General features: G+C 40.1%; 2 protein-coding genes across 2 annotated transcripts in view; both read left to right on the top strand.

Moving 5' to 3' along the window:
• LOC138973500 (uncharacterized) overlaps positions 1 to 4,328 on the top strand; it is a 17,582-nt gene extending 13,254 nt beyond the window's left edge. Inside the window, exon 8 of the mRNA XM_070346207.1 lies at positions 1,934 to 4,328. Coding sequence (XP_070202308.1) covers positions 1,934 to 2,607 — 674 coding nt within the window. The 3' untranslated portion in view covers positions 2,608 to 4,328. The remainder of the gene's footprint in view (positions 1 to 1,933) is intronic.
• An 8,490-nt stretch (positions 4,329 to 12,818) lies between these two features.
• LOC138974640 (uncharacterized) overlaps positions 12,819 to 17,500 on the top strand; it is a 9,565-nt gene continuing 4,883 nt past the window's right edge. The window contains exon 1 of the mRNA XM_070347364.1: positions 12,819 to 13,165. Within this exon, the coding sequence (XP_070203465.1) occupies positions 13,102 to 13,165 (64 nt within the window). The 5' untranslated portion in view covers positions 12,819 to 13,101. The remainder of the gene's footprint in view (positions 13,166 to 17,500) is intronic.

Consider the following 17,500-nt stretch of genomic DNA (forward strand, 5'->3'; position numbering starts at 1 on the left):
TTATCACACCTGTTTCACGTTTTTTGTAAGAAGTAGTTACGCCTGTTCAGGGGTGTCGTTTGGGTCGGCCCTTAGGCCAATCGCCGATTTTTTTTTTTACTTTGGCCGAAACTTTCATGTCCCTATCGGCCAAATGTCCGAAGAATATTCGCTTAAATCGGCCAAAGTTTGTCCAGTTTTTTTGTATTGGTCAGGCTTTGATTGCTAGATCTGCTGCCGATGTACTTAGTCAACTGACAGACGTTTATATCCTTCGCGAATACAAAAAACGAAACATCAATGTTTTGAACGGAAGCCATTGCCAACAAATATAGATGCCAGAGTGGTTTCCCTTGGAAAAGGGAAACCACACTCTCAGCGTTTGCGTTCGCCGGTTCGCGATAGTTCATCAGTCAGTCAGTGCTTTCGATTTGGATTTGAACATCATGTTCAACCAAAAAAGAAAAAAACTAAATTGGCCAAGGTTTTCTACCCTTCGCCAAGGTAAGTGATTCCGGACAAAATGACAGGAACACCGCGAATGTGGACAGTGTCAATGTGAGTGGTAGTAGTGTTGTCGAGTCGATCGAAGCAGACGACATAGCAGACGATAGTCACCGCGAATTGAAATCTGCTGAGCCAGAGAATGAAAAGCGTCCTCCAAACGGTTTTTGGCTCACGTAAGTGTAGCCTATGCGATGCTAACTTTTGTCTGTCTGTGCGTGCGTATGTATATATGTATGTATGAGTGTCTCGCACTCTTGCACAGTGTCACCTATGCTTACTGTGTGTGTGTGTATGTGTGACGGAGTGATTGAGTTTGTGTTACTGTGTGTCGATTTCTTACGTGAGCCTTGAAGGCTTCGCCTCTTGTTTATTGGTGTTTTACCAGTCATGTTTCCCAAGGCTTGTCAAGATTAGCACAAGATTGGAAGAGTTTTACTTTCAAGAAATTAAAGTTAAAGGTTTGAAAAAGTGTCAGAGAACTGGCGTCTGATGTAGTTAAATCAGCAAAGCTGATTGTTTCAGTTGCAGTAAGCAACATATAATCCAGGGGCGGATTAGGGGTGGGGGGGGGGGGGGGTGTTACAGGGGTTCCGGACCCCCCCTCTCAAAAAAAAAAAAAAAGTTTCTGTCTGTGAATTTTGTATTTTTTTTCTGTCTGTAAAGCCGGGGGAAGAGTTAATTGTCACAGTATGCGACATGTCTTCCTTCTAACCATACTATATGATGTCGGGAGCAGATATCAGTGAAGATAAATTGCCATTATTTAATACTAACGTAAAAAGAAATAATGAGTGGCTGCTGACACCAGTTGATCATGTTTAAAATCAAGGATAAGCCACCAATTGTTTATAAAATAGCTACAATTCTTCAGCTTCAGGGGGGCTTTGCCTCCCAGACCCCCCCAACGGGACCCTGGACCCCAGGTTGTACTCCCCCCCCCCTTCTGGCTTAACTGCTCCGCCCCTGTAATCTGTGTTCATAATACAATGATTGTATGTATTGGTGTTCCCCTCTTGAGTCTTGTGCTTCGATGTTGCGGTGACTTTGTATGAGCCAAAGTAATAGCCGAAAATTTTCCAAGATGTCCTAAAGCTTTCTGACAGTTTCGGCCAAATGTCCCAACATGAAAATGTCTAGCAACACCCCTGCTGTTTGTGATGGTCGTGCTGCAGTTTAATTGTTCATTGATAACCGGATCCTTCCTTTGCACTAGCACTATGTTCTCCCATTTTCCGTGATAAAAATTGTCTACATTCCGATAAGCACTTTAATTCCTCTCTGAAATGCAAATTTATACTTGATAAGAATTGCCTATGCCACAAACTCTTTTCTTGTTTTCTGTTTTGTTTTGAAGAAGGAGGTTATTTTTTTAGTACATTCCGAACTGTTCACATTATTGTAATGGGAGATTTTCGCATTCCTGGAACATTTTCTTTTATTCTCACAGATGTTGAAGAACATATCAACGATATGTACGAGAGTCCCGATGCCAGAGCCTACGCAGGGTCATCGCACGTTCTATCCGGTCATAACGCTTCCAATGCTGGTATCACAACAGAACCCAGCACAGTCAACGAGGAATCAGAAACTGCCTTCGGATATTTAACAGTCATATCGCCAGTACCGCAGACTACTGCAAGCGCACAGCAGCACAACCAAATCCTGGAATCTGATTTATATTCTAGCCCGGATGAAAACGGAGCACAACCTCCCGTTGCCATAGCCACACAAGCTGCACCAAAAGACGCCGATGTGTATGCAGTGGTCAACAAATCAGACAAGGCCATACCTACCCTTACAATGGTCACACCAACTGAACCAAAGGGCGCCGAAGTCTATGCTGTGGTCAACAAACCAGACAAGAACAAACCTACCCCTACAATGGTCACACCAACTGCACCAAAGGTCGCCGAAGTCTATGCTGTGGTCAACAAACCAGGCAAGGCCAAACCTCAAGAAACCCCCGAATCTCAGATCGACGAGCACGCAGTTGCTGATAAAGCCAGGTCAGAGCCGAAAAATAGCGAAGGTCTCGAGACAACAATTTCTGCTGAAGGCGAGACTGAGTATGGTTCAGGACATGTGTACTCGCAGGTGAACAAAACATCACCACAGAACTGACCTAACGTGCCGTCGACTAGTAAAGAGTCGCACTTTCATGATGCTTACGTCTGGACGACTTGATGAAACAATTTCAAAACATTAACATTGATCTGAAATGGACTGACTATTGTTGCCAGTCTGTGTGAGAAAACTATGCTGAGGGTTAAAACAAAGAAACTACAACATAAATAAGGTCTTCTGAAAATAAGACAATAATCAAACATAATCCAGAGTGTTAATATTCCTTGTTTACACGAGTTAACACACTATAAAAAAAAAACTTTTGCCAAGTGCAACATTCTGCTCGAAAGATCCATATAGCTACAGGAGACGTTGAGAGACTGACTCAGAACATTAACAGGTATTCATTTTATCTCTGGATGTGTTCAGTGAACATTTCATGTTGCTGTGTTTAGTGATTGTTTTAATGTTAATGTGTTCAGAAAACGTTTTGAGGTGGATGTGTTCAGTAATCATTTTAGGATTACTATGTTCAATAATTGTATTCTTGTCGATGTTTTAATTCAGTGATTATTTTTAATGTTAAGAATCTCAAAAGAGATACAGCAACTTCTGTTGATACCTAGCTAAAGAGAATGGATGGTTTTTACCTTCTCGTACGTGACTCGACAAACGTTTTTGTCATCATTTTCACGAGTTTTCATTCACTAGCACCTGGGAAAAAATCTCATGTTCCCCAGGCAATAAATCCCCTGTTACCATAGTTGCAGGAAGCAGGTTTTTTTTGGTTACACACTCCGAGTTCTGAATATCGTGCATATTTACCAATGTCGATTTTCAGGTATTACTGAGCCTCTGGCGAGGTAATACCTGTAAATCGACCCGAGGGAAAATATGCACGATATTCAGGACGAGGTGTGTAAGCTTTTTATCCCATTACTCCGACGTTTTCATTAAAAAAAACGAACTTGTTGACACAAACTCTGCGAGTGCCTGTTTACTGCTCATCAAACCTTCTGCCACCGAAAATCGTGTCATGATATTCATGTGCGGAACGAGTCCCCTTTTGTCTTTTGTTTCCAGGATTGTGCGTTGAATGCATTTGATACTGTGCAGTTACCGGCCGGTTTCAGTTGGTTACCCGAGCTGGCATTCGTCAAAACTGCGAAAGACCGCATTCTGATAATCTTCGCTTCACAGCTAGCGACGGGAGTGAATGATACCTGAAGGGAAGTAACTCATTAATTTTTGACCTGAGTTCAGGATTCGAAAGACCGCGTGTGTGATTTTACAAGCGATGAAGATGATTGCTGAGTTTGTGCTTATTCGAGCCTTTGTGCTTCAGTGTTCAAATTTGGATTACCTACTTCTTCAATCGTCACTTACTGATTTAGGTGAGCCTAACTTTGATGTATGTCGTTGTCTTAGGCCATTAGGTATCTGTCTGGGGGAAAACGGCGCACCACTGTGGAGTTGTTTTTATGCGGCAACGCATGTAGCCAAGTGGTCTCTGTATGTCCAAGATCCGACCTTCTTCGCCACCTTTTATTCTAACAGTATCACCAACTTTGAAAATGGCAATTTCCATGCTGGTCAACTTGAGCCGAAGATACTACATGTATAGCAAACGACAGATCCTGCAGCAGACGACAGATCTGTAGCAGACGACTGATGAGACAGCCTTGTTCTATTGAACCATATTTAGCAACTAGATGATTACCCGCTTTGCCGGGTACCGGCTTCGCCGGGAAGAAGTAGAGCCGAATACCAGGCTGTGCCTGGGAAAGCCGGCGCACGAAGGAAAGGAGATAAATGCGCAAAACACTGGAGACCTTCTAAAAATAGTAACGTGCAGTGACCTTCTAAAAATAGTAACGTAGTAACGGGAATATGGATTGACGCCACACGGAGGAAGGGAGATATATATATATATATAGATCAATGCTCTAAAAGCGATAACAAATGAACAAAACTATAAGCATACTGTTTTAGTGTAAGTTTTATTTTGTCGTTCAAGATTTTGAATCAGGATGTTCTTGGGATTGATCTAAGCGGTTGTCCATGAAGCGTACCTCGTTACGACAACTTCACTAGAGTTGTGCGCCTTCAATCACTGTGTCAGTGTGTCTCTGTCGCTCTCTCTCGTGCTCTCTGTCTCTCTCTCAGTCTCACCGCGTCGGACAACTCATAATCTTCACTCAGCTCTATTCACCCAAACAGATTATGTAGGCCTACATTCTTTGTTCTTTTCTTTATTTCTTCAATGATAATGTTTGTAGATCGTTAGCCAAACGTAAGTTCGACTTTTATACCGCAGAATATCTCAATCGTTTTGCTCAAAAAGTAGTCCCCGAGTTAACGATAAATATGCAGATGACCTCTAAATTATTCAAATGTACTCTGAGATCAAAGACAATGACCAATGACAGGTGAGATCGAGACTCGGGTGTGATGGATAATCCATATGGTTGGGATGGATTATCCAGAATAATCCCCTCTACAGCTAACAGAGACAAAGAGGCAGGTCATGGGATAAGTAGAGGTTACATGCCGAGTCTCAGTGATTATCAAAAATAATGGTCGAAGTTAGCGGATCATGAAAAATGCGAGCTTCAGCGAGCTTTTTCATGACCGCGAACTGAGACCATTATTTTTGATAATCACTGAGACGAGGTATGTAACCTCTTTATTCCTCCTTTCTTCAGTTATTCAAAGAAAAGAGGAATTTTTGTGCGAAAGTTTGATCGAATCCAAATCACTCAACCAGTCTACCTGCGCTGGCGATTGAATAATGCGCGGTTGTATAGTTCAGGGAAAATCAATCAAATCTGTTAACACTTCTTGTCAGTTTCCCTGTTTTGGACTAAAATCAAGTACACAGTTATGTTGTTATTCTGCTGTGCCGGTAAAGGCAGATAGTGTGTGTTCTGGTCATGTTTTGGTATCGCTTAGGAAATGTTCTTTCTTCGAATGGGACAAGCAGACGAACTTTTTCACCCGTGTTCCAACGTTAAAAACTGTATGAAGTTCCGTTTTCTGGGGCAAAATAGTGTATGAAACCGCTGTATGTTCTTTAAATTGATGCGATGTGTGCATTTGGTTGCGTGTGATCTGTTTATAATGAAATATTGTCGAAAACTAACCATCGGATTGCAGTCTCTTGTCCAAGCAACTCAGTTCAGAAAATTTGGAAGGGGAACTACTCTTGTCGTACGAGAGTTACTTGCCTTGGGAGTTTGCGTGCACTCATACGAGATCTAAAGCGAGTTTCTCTGCACTGATCGTTAGATTTGGATTTAGAAAACAACCAAACTCAAAGATTTTATATGGAGATTAATGTGTTCAAGCCTGTAGTTGCCAGTTTAAATGCAGTATGTTTGTATTGTTTGGTCTAGAGATGTATATTTCGTACATTGGAGCGTTCGGAACTTTTCAATCGCTAAAGTAGTTCCCTCAAAGTCTAACTCATCAACCTGTGAGCTATCGAGGATTCAGGCCCGTTGTTGGGTAAGTGATTTTGGTTGTTGGGTAAGTTACCGAAAAATAACTAGCCCTACACCTTTACAGAGAGAAAGAAGCAGAGGGGGGAATAAACAGGGATAATCAAAAGCAAACCCAATAGAAATGCTCGGGGATTCTTCGGCTCTTTTCATTGGTGTTTCCCCAGACCTAAACAGACGACACGACACTGCTTTGCAAAGTTCCAAAAACCAACTGGCAAACTGGCAAAACAAAACTACTTCATGAAAGGTCATACATTCATCAAAAGCAAATGAAACCTAGCGATATGTGTTGTCTTCTTACAGAGTCATGGAGTGCGTGTATCTGTGTTTCGATACACAGACGTTCGGAGAAACACGAACGTCAAGTTCAAGTAAAACGACCCCTGACACACACATTTTGACCCGTGCACAAGACGTTGTATCGATAAACGAGGCACAAATAAGAAACAATAATAAAAGCAAAGAAAATAGCAACAAAATATGCAAACATCTAACAAAGCCGAGCAAGCAGAATGACAGGTCTAATGAAAAACAAAGAGGTACTGAGTCGGAAACAAGATCGCGATTCTTTCCTTCGCTGCACGAAGCAAATCTTCTGTGACCTTTGACCAAACGTAGCTTCCACATTCCGACGATCACTCAGCTTAATATTTACAACAGAAAGCCGAGGGGTGGAACACCGAGATGAACCTACAGAACTGTGCATCCTCAAACCTGACATATTCATCCCAACATTTAATGAACTCAAAAACACAGAAAGTTGCATTCACACGCCAGCTTTGAATGCCAGTGGTTATCAAACCGGGACTCGTGTGGTTATCAGCACGGAACCCGTGTTTCAAAGCATGGCTCCCTGGGTTGATTGTGCACTTATTTTCTCACTACCAAAATGATGACAAAAACGATGTTTGGTGGTTTGTTGACAGACCAGCTTTTTTGTCTGTCCTTGGGGGGCATACCGACTTTTGTTTCATATTTATTGACCGCGACCTTGGTCAATAAATATGAAACAAAATACGATATGCTCCCCCTCGGACCGACAAAAAAACCGGTCTGTCAACAACCCATCAACCATCTTATAATATCAATACACTTGTTGCCGTGTGTAAAACTGTTCTGTTGCTCAGTTTCCTATGATTATACTTATATTATACCTTTTGCCATAATAATTAGCATATATTGCTTGCTTGGTGAGTGCCAATTGCTTCGTGCAGCAAGCTTCACGAAGTATACTTCGCGTAGTCGACTTCGCCATATTAATTGCCGGCTTAAAGCTCAGACGCATTATAACAGTCGACGGCTAAGGTATATAACTATAGTATCTCCATACCCTTACACTGGTGCAATTCTGTAACACATAGTACATAGCCACTGGTGAATTAACAGAGAGAAAAATAAAGAACAAGTCGCGTAAGGCGAAATTACTACATTTAGTCAAGCTGTCGAACTCACGGGATGAAACTGAACGCACTGTATTTAGTCACTAAGACAGTACAGCTTCGATCGTCAATCCCCGCGTGAAGGAAATCGCTCACCTTCCACGTGCAAAACGTAGTGGTATTGACACGCCAGATTAGCGCGGTAGCGTATTGTGCTAAGCAGGAAAGCGCGCTTTTCTGTATTCTTGTTAACTTTCTGAGCTTGTTTTGAATACAACCTATCATATCTATATGTTTTTGGAATCAGGAAATGATCACGAATAAGATGACATCATTTTTGGATCGATTTCTTACATTTTAATCGTAAGACTAATTATTCTATTAAAGGCACAGTAAGCCTCCCGTAAACCATCACAGATACGGTCAGGGTTTTACACACAGGACAAACACCCTTTCATTTAAACACTCACCAATTGAGAACATCCTAGGTGCCCTCCGTAAAGAGCGAACAATTTTCAAAGAATTTATTTTTGCGTGGTTTATCTTACCCCTGAGCCATCGTGAACCCGTGTGATCCAGTTTTCCCCCTTTTCACAATGCAGTCGTCATAGTTAGTCATTTGAATGCGACTCGACGTGAGCTTATCTACAATAGCACGTTTTTTTATGCACGAAACAACGGCTGTGGTTCACAAGAACTCCAGCGATGGCTTTTGACTGTTGAGAGGAACGGCGATTTGCACTGATAAACCGGGCCGTCGTCTGCTACGACCCTTGCGTGACCCTGCTTCCGGGCTTTTCTTTTTTTAAACTTTCACAACTTCGAATTGTTCTGATCTTGTCTTGATGAAAAACGAATTCTTTTATGATTAAAGAATGTTTGTGTAACAAGCTGTCAATTTATTATTTAGATTTTAAAAGTTAGGTCTAGCGCAAAAACGAGGCGCCATTGTTCTTCAGGGCCAAGTCCACGAAAATAAATTCTTGGAAAATGTCTCACGCTCGACAGAAAGCAGCCAGGATGTTCCCGTTCGGTGAGCGTTCAAATGGAAGTATGCTTGTACTGTATTTAGACGCTCGGGGAGCTCTGTGATGGTTTACGGGAGGCTTACTGTGCCTTTAATTGTGATCACATTTTAAGAGTAAACATGACATATGTATATATTTTTAGATTCAGAATGTATGAAGAATACGATGCAATCCATTTTAAATCTGTTTGCGAAAAATCGATTATAATGACAACTTTAATGAGCAAACTCATTAATTAAATGTTAAGCCTCCAATCTGAAATGCAATACCAAAGTCCGGGCTTCGTCAAAGATTACTTGACCAAAATTTCAACCAATTTGGTTAAAAAAAAATGAGAGCGTGACAGTGTCACCTCAAATTTTACAAAAAGCCGGATATGACGTCATCAAAGCCATTTATAAAAAAAATGAAAAAAAATCTGGGGATATCATACCCAGGAACTCTCATGTAAAATTTCATAAAGATCGGTCCAGTAGTTTATTCTGAATCGCTCTACACACACACACGCACACACACACGCACACACGCAGATACAGACACACACACCCACACACACACACACACACACACACACATACACCACAACGACCCTCGTCTCGATTCCCCCCTCTACGTTAAACATTTAGTCAAAACATGATTAAATCAAGTCGCGTAAGGCGAAATTACTACATTTAGTCAAGCTGTGGAACTCACAAAATGAAACTGAACGCGCTGTATTTTTTCACAATGACCGTAGTAGGCCGCTTGTGCAAAACGCAATGAAACTGACGAGACTGTTCAGCGCGGTAGTGGTTTCGCTGTGCTGCATAGCACGCTTTTCTGTACCTCTCTTCGTTTGAACTTTCTGAGCGTGTTTTAATCCAAACATATCATATTATCTATATGTTTTTGGAATCATGAACCGACAAGAAATAAGGTGGAATTGTTTTTAAATCGATTTCGGAAAATTAATTTTTCATAATTTTTATATTTTTATTTTTCAGAGCTTGTTTTTAATCTGAATATAACATATTTATATGTTTTTGGAATCAGAAAATGATGAAAAATAAGATGAACGTAAATTTGGATCGTTTTATAAAAAAATAATGTTAATTACAATTTTCAGATTTTTAATGACCAAAGTCATTAATTAATTTTTAAGCCACCAAGCTGAAATGCAATACCGAAGTACGGCCTTCGTCGAAGATTGCTCGGCAAAAATTTAAATCAATTTGATGGAAAAATGAGGGTGTGACAGCGCCGCCTCAACTTTTACAAAAAGCCGGATATGACGTCATCAAAGACATTTATTGAACAAATGAAAAACGTGTCCAGGGATATCATATTCAGGAACTCTCAGGTCAAATTTCATAAAGATCGGTCCTGTAGTTTACTCTCAATCGCTCTACACACACACCCGCACACACACACACACACACACACACACACACACACACACACACACACGCACAGACAGACAGACAGACAGACACACATACACCACGACCCTCGTCTCGATTCCCCCTCGATGTTAAAATATTTAGTCAAAACTTGACTAAATATAAAAACGATCATATAGGTTTTCGCACCCATGGGAGGTAATCGGAAGCGACCAAACAGACTGAGCTAGTAGCGCGACATATGTCGTGACAACCAGGTGACAGTATACGTAAGGTAGCGCGACATATGTCGTGACAACCAGCCTTAGCGCGTGCGTTGCTGCAAAGACAAAAACAAATTAACAGAACTGCAAGCTCAAATGTTGATCATGCTATTATGTTCAATTGTAAGTGTGCACATCCTAGATACTGGGTCACAACTATGGGACATGGACACCAGGAAAAAAAGTAGGACTGAATTGAGTGAAATACTCTTTTTTAAGTGCAAAAGACATGCCTGTATCTTTTTCTGTCAAAGAGAGGACCTTTCATATCGGGGTTTCTTTAGAAATGACAATTAGACACATGCAGTACGCTGTATGTCGTGGGTTACATGGTTTCCACTTTAGGCTTCAATATCCCACAGGAAAGAACTTTAGCTCAGTTATTGCATGTGGCATGTGGACAACATTGATAAATAAATATGCAAACATGAAAGTTTGAAATTACAAGTTTCCATAAGTTAACTAGATCGAAGTAGAAAGTGGAAACCGTAACCCACGCAATTTCCAGGTGCAAAAGTTTTTCTTGTAGGTCAAATGTAGCAACTAGCCTTTTGGGCACCCTTTTGGGTTTTAATACATGATAGAAAGATTTAAGTGAGCAAAAAGTTTTCGATCTGTGCTCACTGGGTTTATGTGTATAGAGATAATACTGTCGTGAGTTACATGGAAACCATAGTTTGTAATGTCTTTTATTTCCAAAGAAAAGAACTAAAACTTGATTATTGCAATTTGCATGTGGACAACATTGATAAATAAATATGCAAACATGAAAGTTTGAAATTACAAGTTTCCATAAGTTAACTAGATCGAAGTAGAAAGTGGAAACCGTAACCCACGCAATTTCCAGGCGCAAAAGTTTTTTTTGTAGGTCAAATGTAGCAACTAGCCTTTTGGGCACCCTTTTGGGTTTTAATACATGATAGAAAGATTTAAGTGAGCAAAAAGTTTTCGATCTGTGCTCACTGGGTTTATGTGTATAGAGATAATACTGTCGTGAGTTTCATGGAAACCATAGTTCGTAATGTCTTTTATTTCCAAAGAAAAGAACTAAAACTTGATTATTGCATGTGGACTACATAGATATATAACTATGCATGCATGAAAGTTTGAAATTTTCAAGTTTCCATAAGCGACAATCCTAAATGAGAGAATTAATCGATTGTCGATCGTGCGTTGCAGAAGAATCGAAAATTTCATAATGGCGCCGATCATGAGAACACATGTGCTGCTCAAACTTTGCACCAGATCAAGCTTTAATCAGCAAAATATCGCAAAATTCGTCGATGAATATATGCTACAATTGTCAAAAAAGATTTTACAGGTCTCAAACAGTGAAGATACAGCGTGGTCTGTCGTGAGTTACGTCTCAAAAACCGGAAACGAATACGATTGGGTGGATAAATTCTCATTGTCTATTCACATGACCGGGTCAAACGTCATGAATGGAACTTTCGACGGTGTTCCCGCGATCTCACAACGCGTGTGTGATAGGCAATGCGGGATTTGTCGTCTGCTGTGGCCATGCTTTCGTGGGTTACAGATGGAAACGAAACAAGGGTGGGGTACATTCAAGCGCGATTATAAGCTGAAATAAATTTGTTTCCTACCGTAGTGCTGTGTTTTGAAAACCTAAATGTTGTTGAAATAAATAAATAATGACTTTGAATAACTTTGAGGTTTCCTTTGTTCAGCAGATCGCATTTTTTGATGAAGTTGAAACCGGAAACGACGGTAACCCACGATTACGTGTTTTCTTTGCCGATCAAACTCCCAGAAGAAGAAAAATAGATGTAATTCTTGAGTGTGTATGTCGAGAATAATCCTTCAGCTGACCCATAAACATCACAATAAAATTCACAGAGCTTTATTCTCCATTGTGTACAGCTGCAACACAGACTGGTGTATTTTTGTCCCAGTTTTAGGTGCTGTTTTGGGGGCATTTTGGCTAAAAATTAAATCGTTTAAAACCCACAGCAATGTTTGGAAACCCAAACTTGGTTGTTACAGTAAGTCAAATCCATCCCCTTTGACATCAAAGCATCCCCTTTGTCATCCATTGCTCAGAGATATTGTGACAGTCATTCAAAGTTGACAACCCATAGTATTTCCCAGTATCTAGGACGTGCACAAGTGGATACGGCTTGAAACATGCTTTTAGCAAAATGGGTTTTGCAAGTGTGCTTGTTTGTTTGTTTGCTTAACGCCCAGCCGACCACGAAGGGCCATATCAGGGCGGTGGTTTTGCAAGTGCTGTTTTGCTGTTTGCTTAACGCCCAGCCGACCATGAAGGGCCATATCAGGGCGGTGGTTTTGCAAGTTTGCTTGTTTGTTTGTTTGCTTAACGCCCAGCCGACCATGAAGGGCCATATCAGGGCGGTGGTTTTGCAAGTTTGCTTGTTTGCTTAACGCCCAGCCGACCATGAAGGGCCATATCAGGGCGGTGGTTTTGCAAGTGCTGTTTTGCTGTTTGCTTGTATTATTTGTAATGAAGAGGCATTTTTTTCAATCAAGGAAGAAAACCTTCATTCAGAATTATATCGGTATTTCAAAGCATGCATTTTAAGTGGAGACGACTTGAAAGATGCTTTCAGGAAATGTTGTGCATGTTTAATTTCCTGGTTGCTTGTATTTTTATTGTTTTTATAATGAAGAGACATTTTGAAATAGAGGAAGGAAAACTTCATTCATAATTCTGTTGGTCTTTCAAAGCAAGGTTTGTGTTGGCCATGCGCGAATTTGTTTATCAAATGAATTTAAATCAAAACTGACTTTCAGGCAGGAAAGCCTGTTAATCGCAAAGTGCGCTCTGGATTTGAGTTCGAACAAATACCAAGTTTCAAGCCATGCTTCTGTGATGGAAAGGGACTGAGAGTATTTTCTTTCATATTGGTAATGTAGCATTGTGTCAGCAGTCATCTAGGCAAGATAACGAGTCTCACTAGACTGCAACAATAGCTACTGCGACAGAGGTGTATCTCAGATCCAGTTTACATCTTTCCATGGACACTGCGATGAAGATCGTGTTGATTCTGTTCGTGAGTGGAGCATGGTGCGGCTGTACTGGTATGTTTATGCACGCTATCACATTGTCTTGATATATCTGTCTGTCTCTCTGTCTGTCGGTCTGTCTTGTCTGTCTGTCTCTCTCTCTATCTCTCTCTCTCTCTCTCTCTCTCTCTCTCTCTCTCTCTCTCTCTCTCTCTCTCTCTCTCTCTCTCTCTCTCTCTCTCCTCACATTAATTATGTTTCGACGCTCTGGGATGGCAGCAGTGATGTCCACTTGAAAAAGCTAGACTCTCTCTATCGTCGCTCGGCTAAACTCATCGTAAAGGATAATGCCTCAACAGATATGAAATTAAAAATGCTTAACTTTCTTCCACTGGAAAAGCATCTCAAGTTAAACAAAGCCATTTTCATGCATAAATTGTATTACGGTAAAGTGTCGATTTACATTACATCATTATTTAATAAAGCTACCGACAGATATGGGTCGGTCAACTTGATCCCACCGATTCCACGAATTGACCTTTATAAGACCAGTCTTGCATTTTCGGGTACATCAGTTTGGAATTTACTTCCATCATCCTTTAAGCACTTAAAGTCATTAAACAGTTTTAAAAAATGTGTTAAAAAACACTTACTGTCTGAGTAGTTTAACGCGTTTTGATTTACCACACTTAGTACTACGTCAAAGATATGCTGTGCATTGTATATTCGGAACATATTTTTGTTGTACTATTGCTACATGTTTGATTGCTACCAGCTTGTACTTATAATTACCTGCATAATATGCATCTGATTTTATTAATAACCACATATGTATGCTCGTCATGCCTCATCATCATCATCATCATCATCATCATCGTCATCGTCATCGTCATCGTCATCGTCATCGTCATCGTCATCGTCATCTTTGTCATCACGTGCTGAAGTTTTCCGACCTCCTTTTGTTGTTAACTTTTTAAATTTTTAACTTTTAAATTTTCAATGTTAACATTGTGTGTTTGTGCGTCCCAAGGACAGATTGTAAGAAAAGGCGTGGCCTTAAATCTTAATCCTTGTTAAATAAAGTTCAATTCAAAGTTCAGTTCAATTCTCTCTCTCTCTCTCTCTCTCTCTCTCTCTCTCTCTCTCTCTCTCTCTCTCTCTCTCTCTCTCTCTCTCTCTCTCTCTCTCTCTCATTAATTCGTCACATTCATATCTATAGTTAAGTAAAGAGAATGGGTGCACAAAGGTTTGACAGAATGCATTAGACTCTCATATGCCCTTGGTCTGAAAACATGTGCTGAATATCTGCATGCTATTTTGTGAACAGATAATGTGTTTTATATTTGTTTGTCGTCAATGATTGTTTTGATAGACCCTTCCCCCCACCATAAAAAAGATGATAAGACAGATGATAGCAATATAATAAAACGAAAACACCGACTCGAAGTGAATCTGATTTTAATTGTACGGCATATTTCTATATACATAGCAACTGACCCAAGGGTTTGTCTTAACAAAACCACAACAAAGAGTATTTATGTTTTCGTATTCTGGGATAAATCACGTCCGACCAGTCTAGCCTGTACTATAAACCTTAAGTCGTTCATGTTTAATGTTTTCTCTGAACGATTGGAATAACAGGGAAGACATAATATCACAATCAAAAGACTTCTTCAATGTTCGAGCAAAACACTACCCAAGTGCAGATATTATACAGTTAGCTACTTGTCAGACTTAAGAAGATCAAGTAGGTACTTGTGTAGTAATTGCACGCGTGTCTGCAAATTGACCAGTCAGTTTGACGCTACCTGCAAATATGACATTGATATTGAGAGAGCTGTTACAATAGCCGCTGATGAACACCTCAAACGGTATGATTCATATCACTCAAGAAGATAGCAAATTGGGTTTTGCTCTTAAATGATAATATAACGAAGCAGGAAAATCCTCACGTTAAAGAAGTGATTTTGTTTTTGGATATGTGCCAAACGCCTGTCGTTTTGGCGTGGCAGGAAGTAACCGCATTGTTAACATGTAATTTAATTAAGTCTGAGTGTGCCCGCCTGAAAAGGTGTGAGTAATGTACACTACATAGTACGGATCATCAGGAACAAGTGGTAGTTTGTCCTCTGTGGCGTAGATTTAAATGAGATATTTTACTGAGGAGGGATCAGCAATGAAGACTGTGTTTGGTGTTGTTCCTGTGTACAGTAGGATGTAACTGCCGTGGTATATGATCTCTCATTCTGTCTCTGTCTGTATCTGTCTCTGTCTCTGATTCTCTCTCTCTCTCTCTCTCTCTCTCTCTCTCTCTCTCTCTCTCTCTCTCTCTCTCTCTCTCTCTCTCTCTCTTCTTTAGATTGTACTCTCTCTCTCTCTCTCGTACTGTTATTGGCACGCAATCAATTGAACAAGTTCAACAGCATCGCGTTTTAGGGGTAATTATTGATTGTGAATTCAAGTGGCAGGCACAATTACAGCTTATTCCCCCCTCTGCTTCTTTACCTCTGTAAACTTGTAGGGGTAGTTATTTTTCGATAATGACCCAGCAACCAAACAAATAACGACCCAGCAACAGCCTGAATCCTCGATAGTGCAATGGGTTGAGAAGTTGTTCTGTTTCGGTACTACTTTTTGCGACTGAAAAGTTCCGAACGCTCTAACGTACGAAGTATACATCTCTGGAGCAAACAATACAAACATACCGCATTTAAATTAACAACTACAGGCCTGAACACATGAATCTTCATATAAAATCCATGAGTTCGGTTGTTTTCTGAATCTAGATTTGCCGTGCTCAAACGTTCATCACAAGCAATTTCCCGCAAGGCTCATACTTTGTCTAGCGACAAGAGTAGTTCCCCTTCTTTTCACTCAGTTTCTTCGACAACAGACTGCAATCCGACGGTCAGTTTTCAACAATATTTCATTTAATAAACAGATCACACGCAACCAAATGCACACATCTCATCAATTTAAACAACATAAAGCGGTTTCATACACTATTTTCCCCAGAAAACTGAACTTCATACAGTTTTTAACGTTGGAACACGGGTGCAAAAGTTCGTCTGCTAGTCCCATTTGACGAAAGAACAGTCATTATCCTAAGCGATACCAAAACATATACAGAACACACAATATCTGCCTTTGCCGCCACAGCAGAATAACAGCATATCTGTGTACTTGATTTTAGTCCAAAATAGGAAAACTGACAAGAAGTGTTAACAGAATGGAATGATTTGCACGGAACTATACAACCGCGCATTAATCGATCGCCTGCGCAGGTTGACTGGTTGAGTGAATAGGATTCGATCAAACTTTCGCAAAAAACCTCCTCTTTTCTTTGAATAACTGAAGAAAGGAGGAATAAAGAGGTTACACACCTCGTCTCAGTGATTATCAAAAATAATGGTCTCAGTTCGCGGTCATGAAAAAGCTCGCTGAAGCTCGCATTTTTCATGATCCGCTAACTTCGACCATTATTTTTGATAATCACTGAGACTTGGCATGTAACCTCTACATATTTGCAAGAAAGTAGCCAAGAACGTTTTTCTCCTATCCAAGTTAAAGCAATTTACGGACAGAAGGACTCTGGAAATGTTTCACCATGCTCATGTAATGCCTCACATCAATTATGTTTCGACACTCTGGGATGGCAGCAGTGATGTCCACTTGCAAAAGTAAGACTCTCTCTATCGTCGCTCGGCTAAACTCATCGTAAAGGATAATGCCCCAACAGATATGAAATTAAAAATGCTTAACTTTCTTCCACTGGAAAAGCATCTCAAGTTAAACAAAGCCATTTTCATCCATACATTGCATTACGGTAAAGTGCCGATTTACATTACATCATTATTTAATAAAGCTACCGACAGATATGGGTCGGTCAACTTGATCCCACCGATTCCACGAATTGACCTTTATAAGACCAGTCTTGCTTTTTCGGGTACATCAGTTTGGAATTCACTTCCATCATCCTTTAAGCACTTAAAGTCATTAAAAAGTTTAAAAAATGTGTCAAAAAACACTTAATGTCTGAGTAGTTTAACGCGTTTTGATTTACCACACTTAGTGTTACGCCAAAGATATGCTGTGCATTGTATATTCTGAACATATTTTTGTTGTACTATTGCTACATGTTCGATTGCTACCAGCTTGTATTTATAATTACTTGCATAGTATGCATTTGATTTTATGAATAACCACATATGTATGCTCTTCATGCCTCATCATCATCATCATCATCATCATCATCATCATCATCATTGTCATCATCGTCATCTTTATAATCACGTGCTAAAGTTTTCTGACCTCCTTTTGTTGGTAAACTTTTTAACTTTTTAATTTTTTAATTTTTCAATTGTATCATTGTGTGTCTGTGCGTCCCAAGGACAGATAGTAAGAAAAGGC

The sequence above is a fragment of the Littorina saxatilis genome, linkage group LG8, assembly GCF_037325665.1.
Source record: "Littorina saxatilis isolate snail1 linkage group LG8, US_GU_Lsax_2.0, whole genome shotgun sequence".
Taxonomy (NCBI): Eukaryota; Metazoa; Mollusca; class Gastropoda; order Littorinimorpha; family Littorinidae; genus Littorina; species Littorina saxatilis.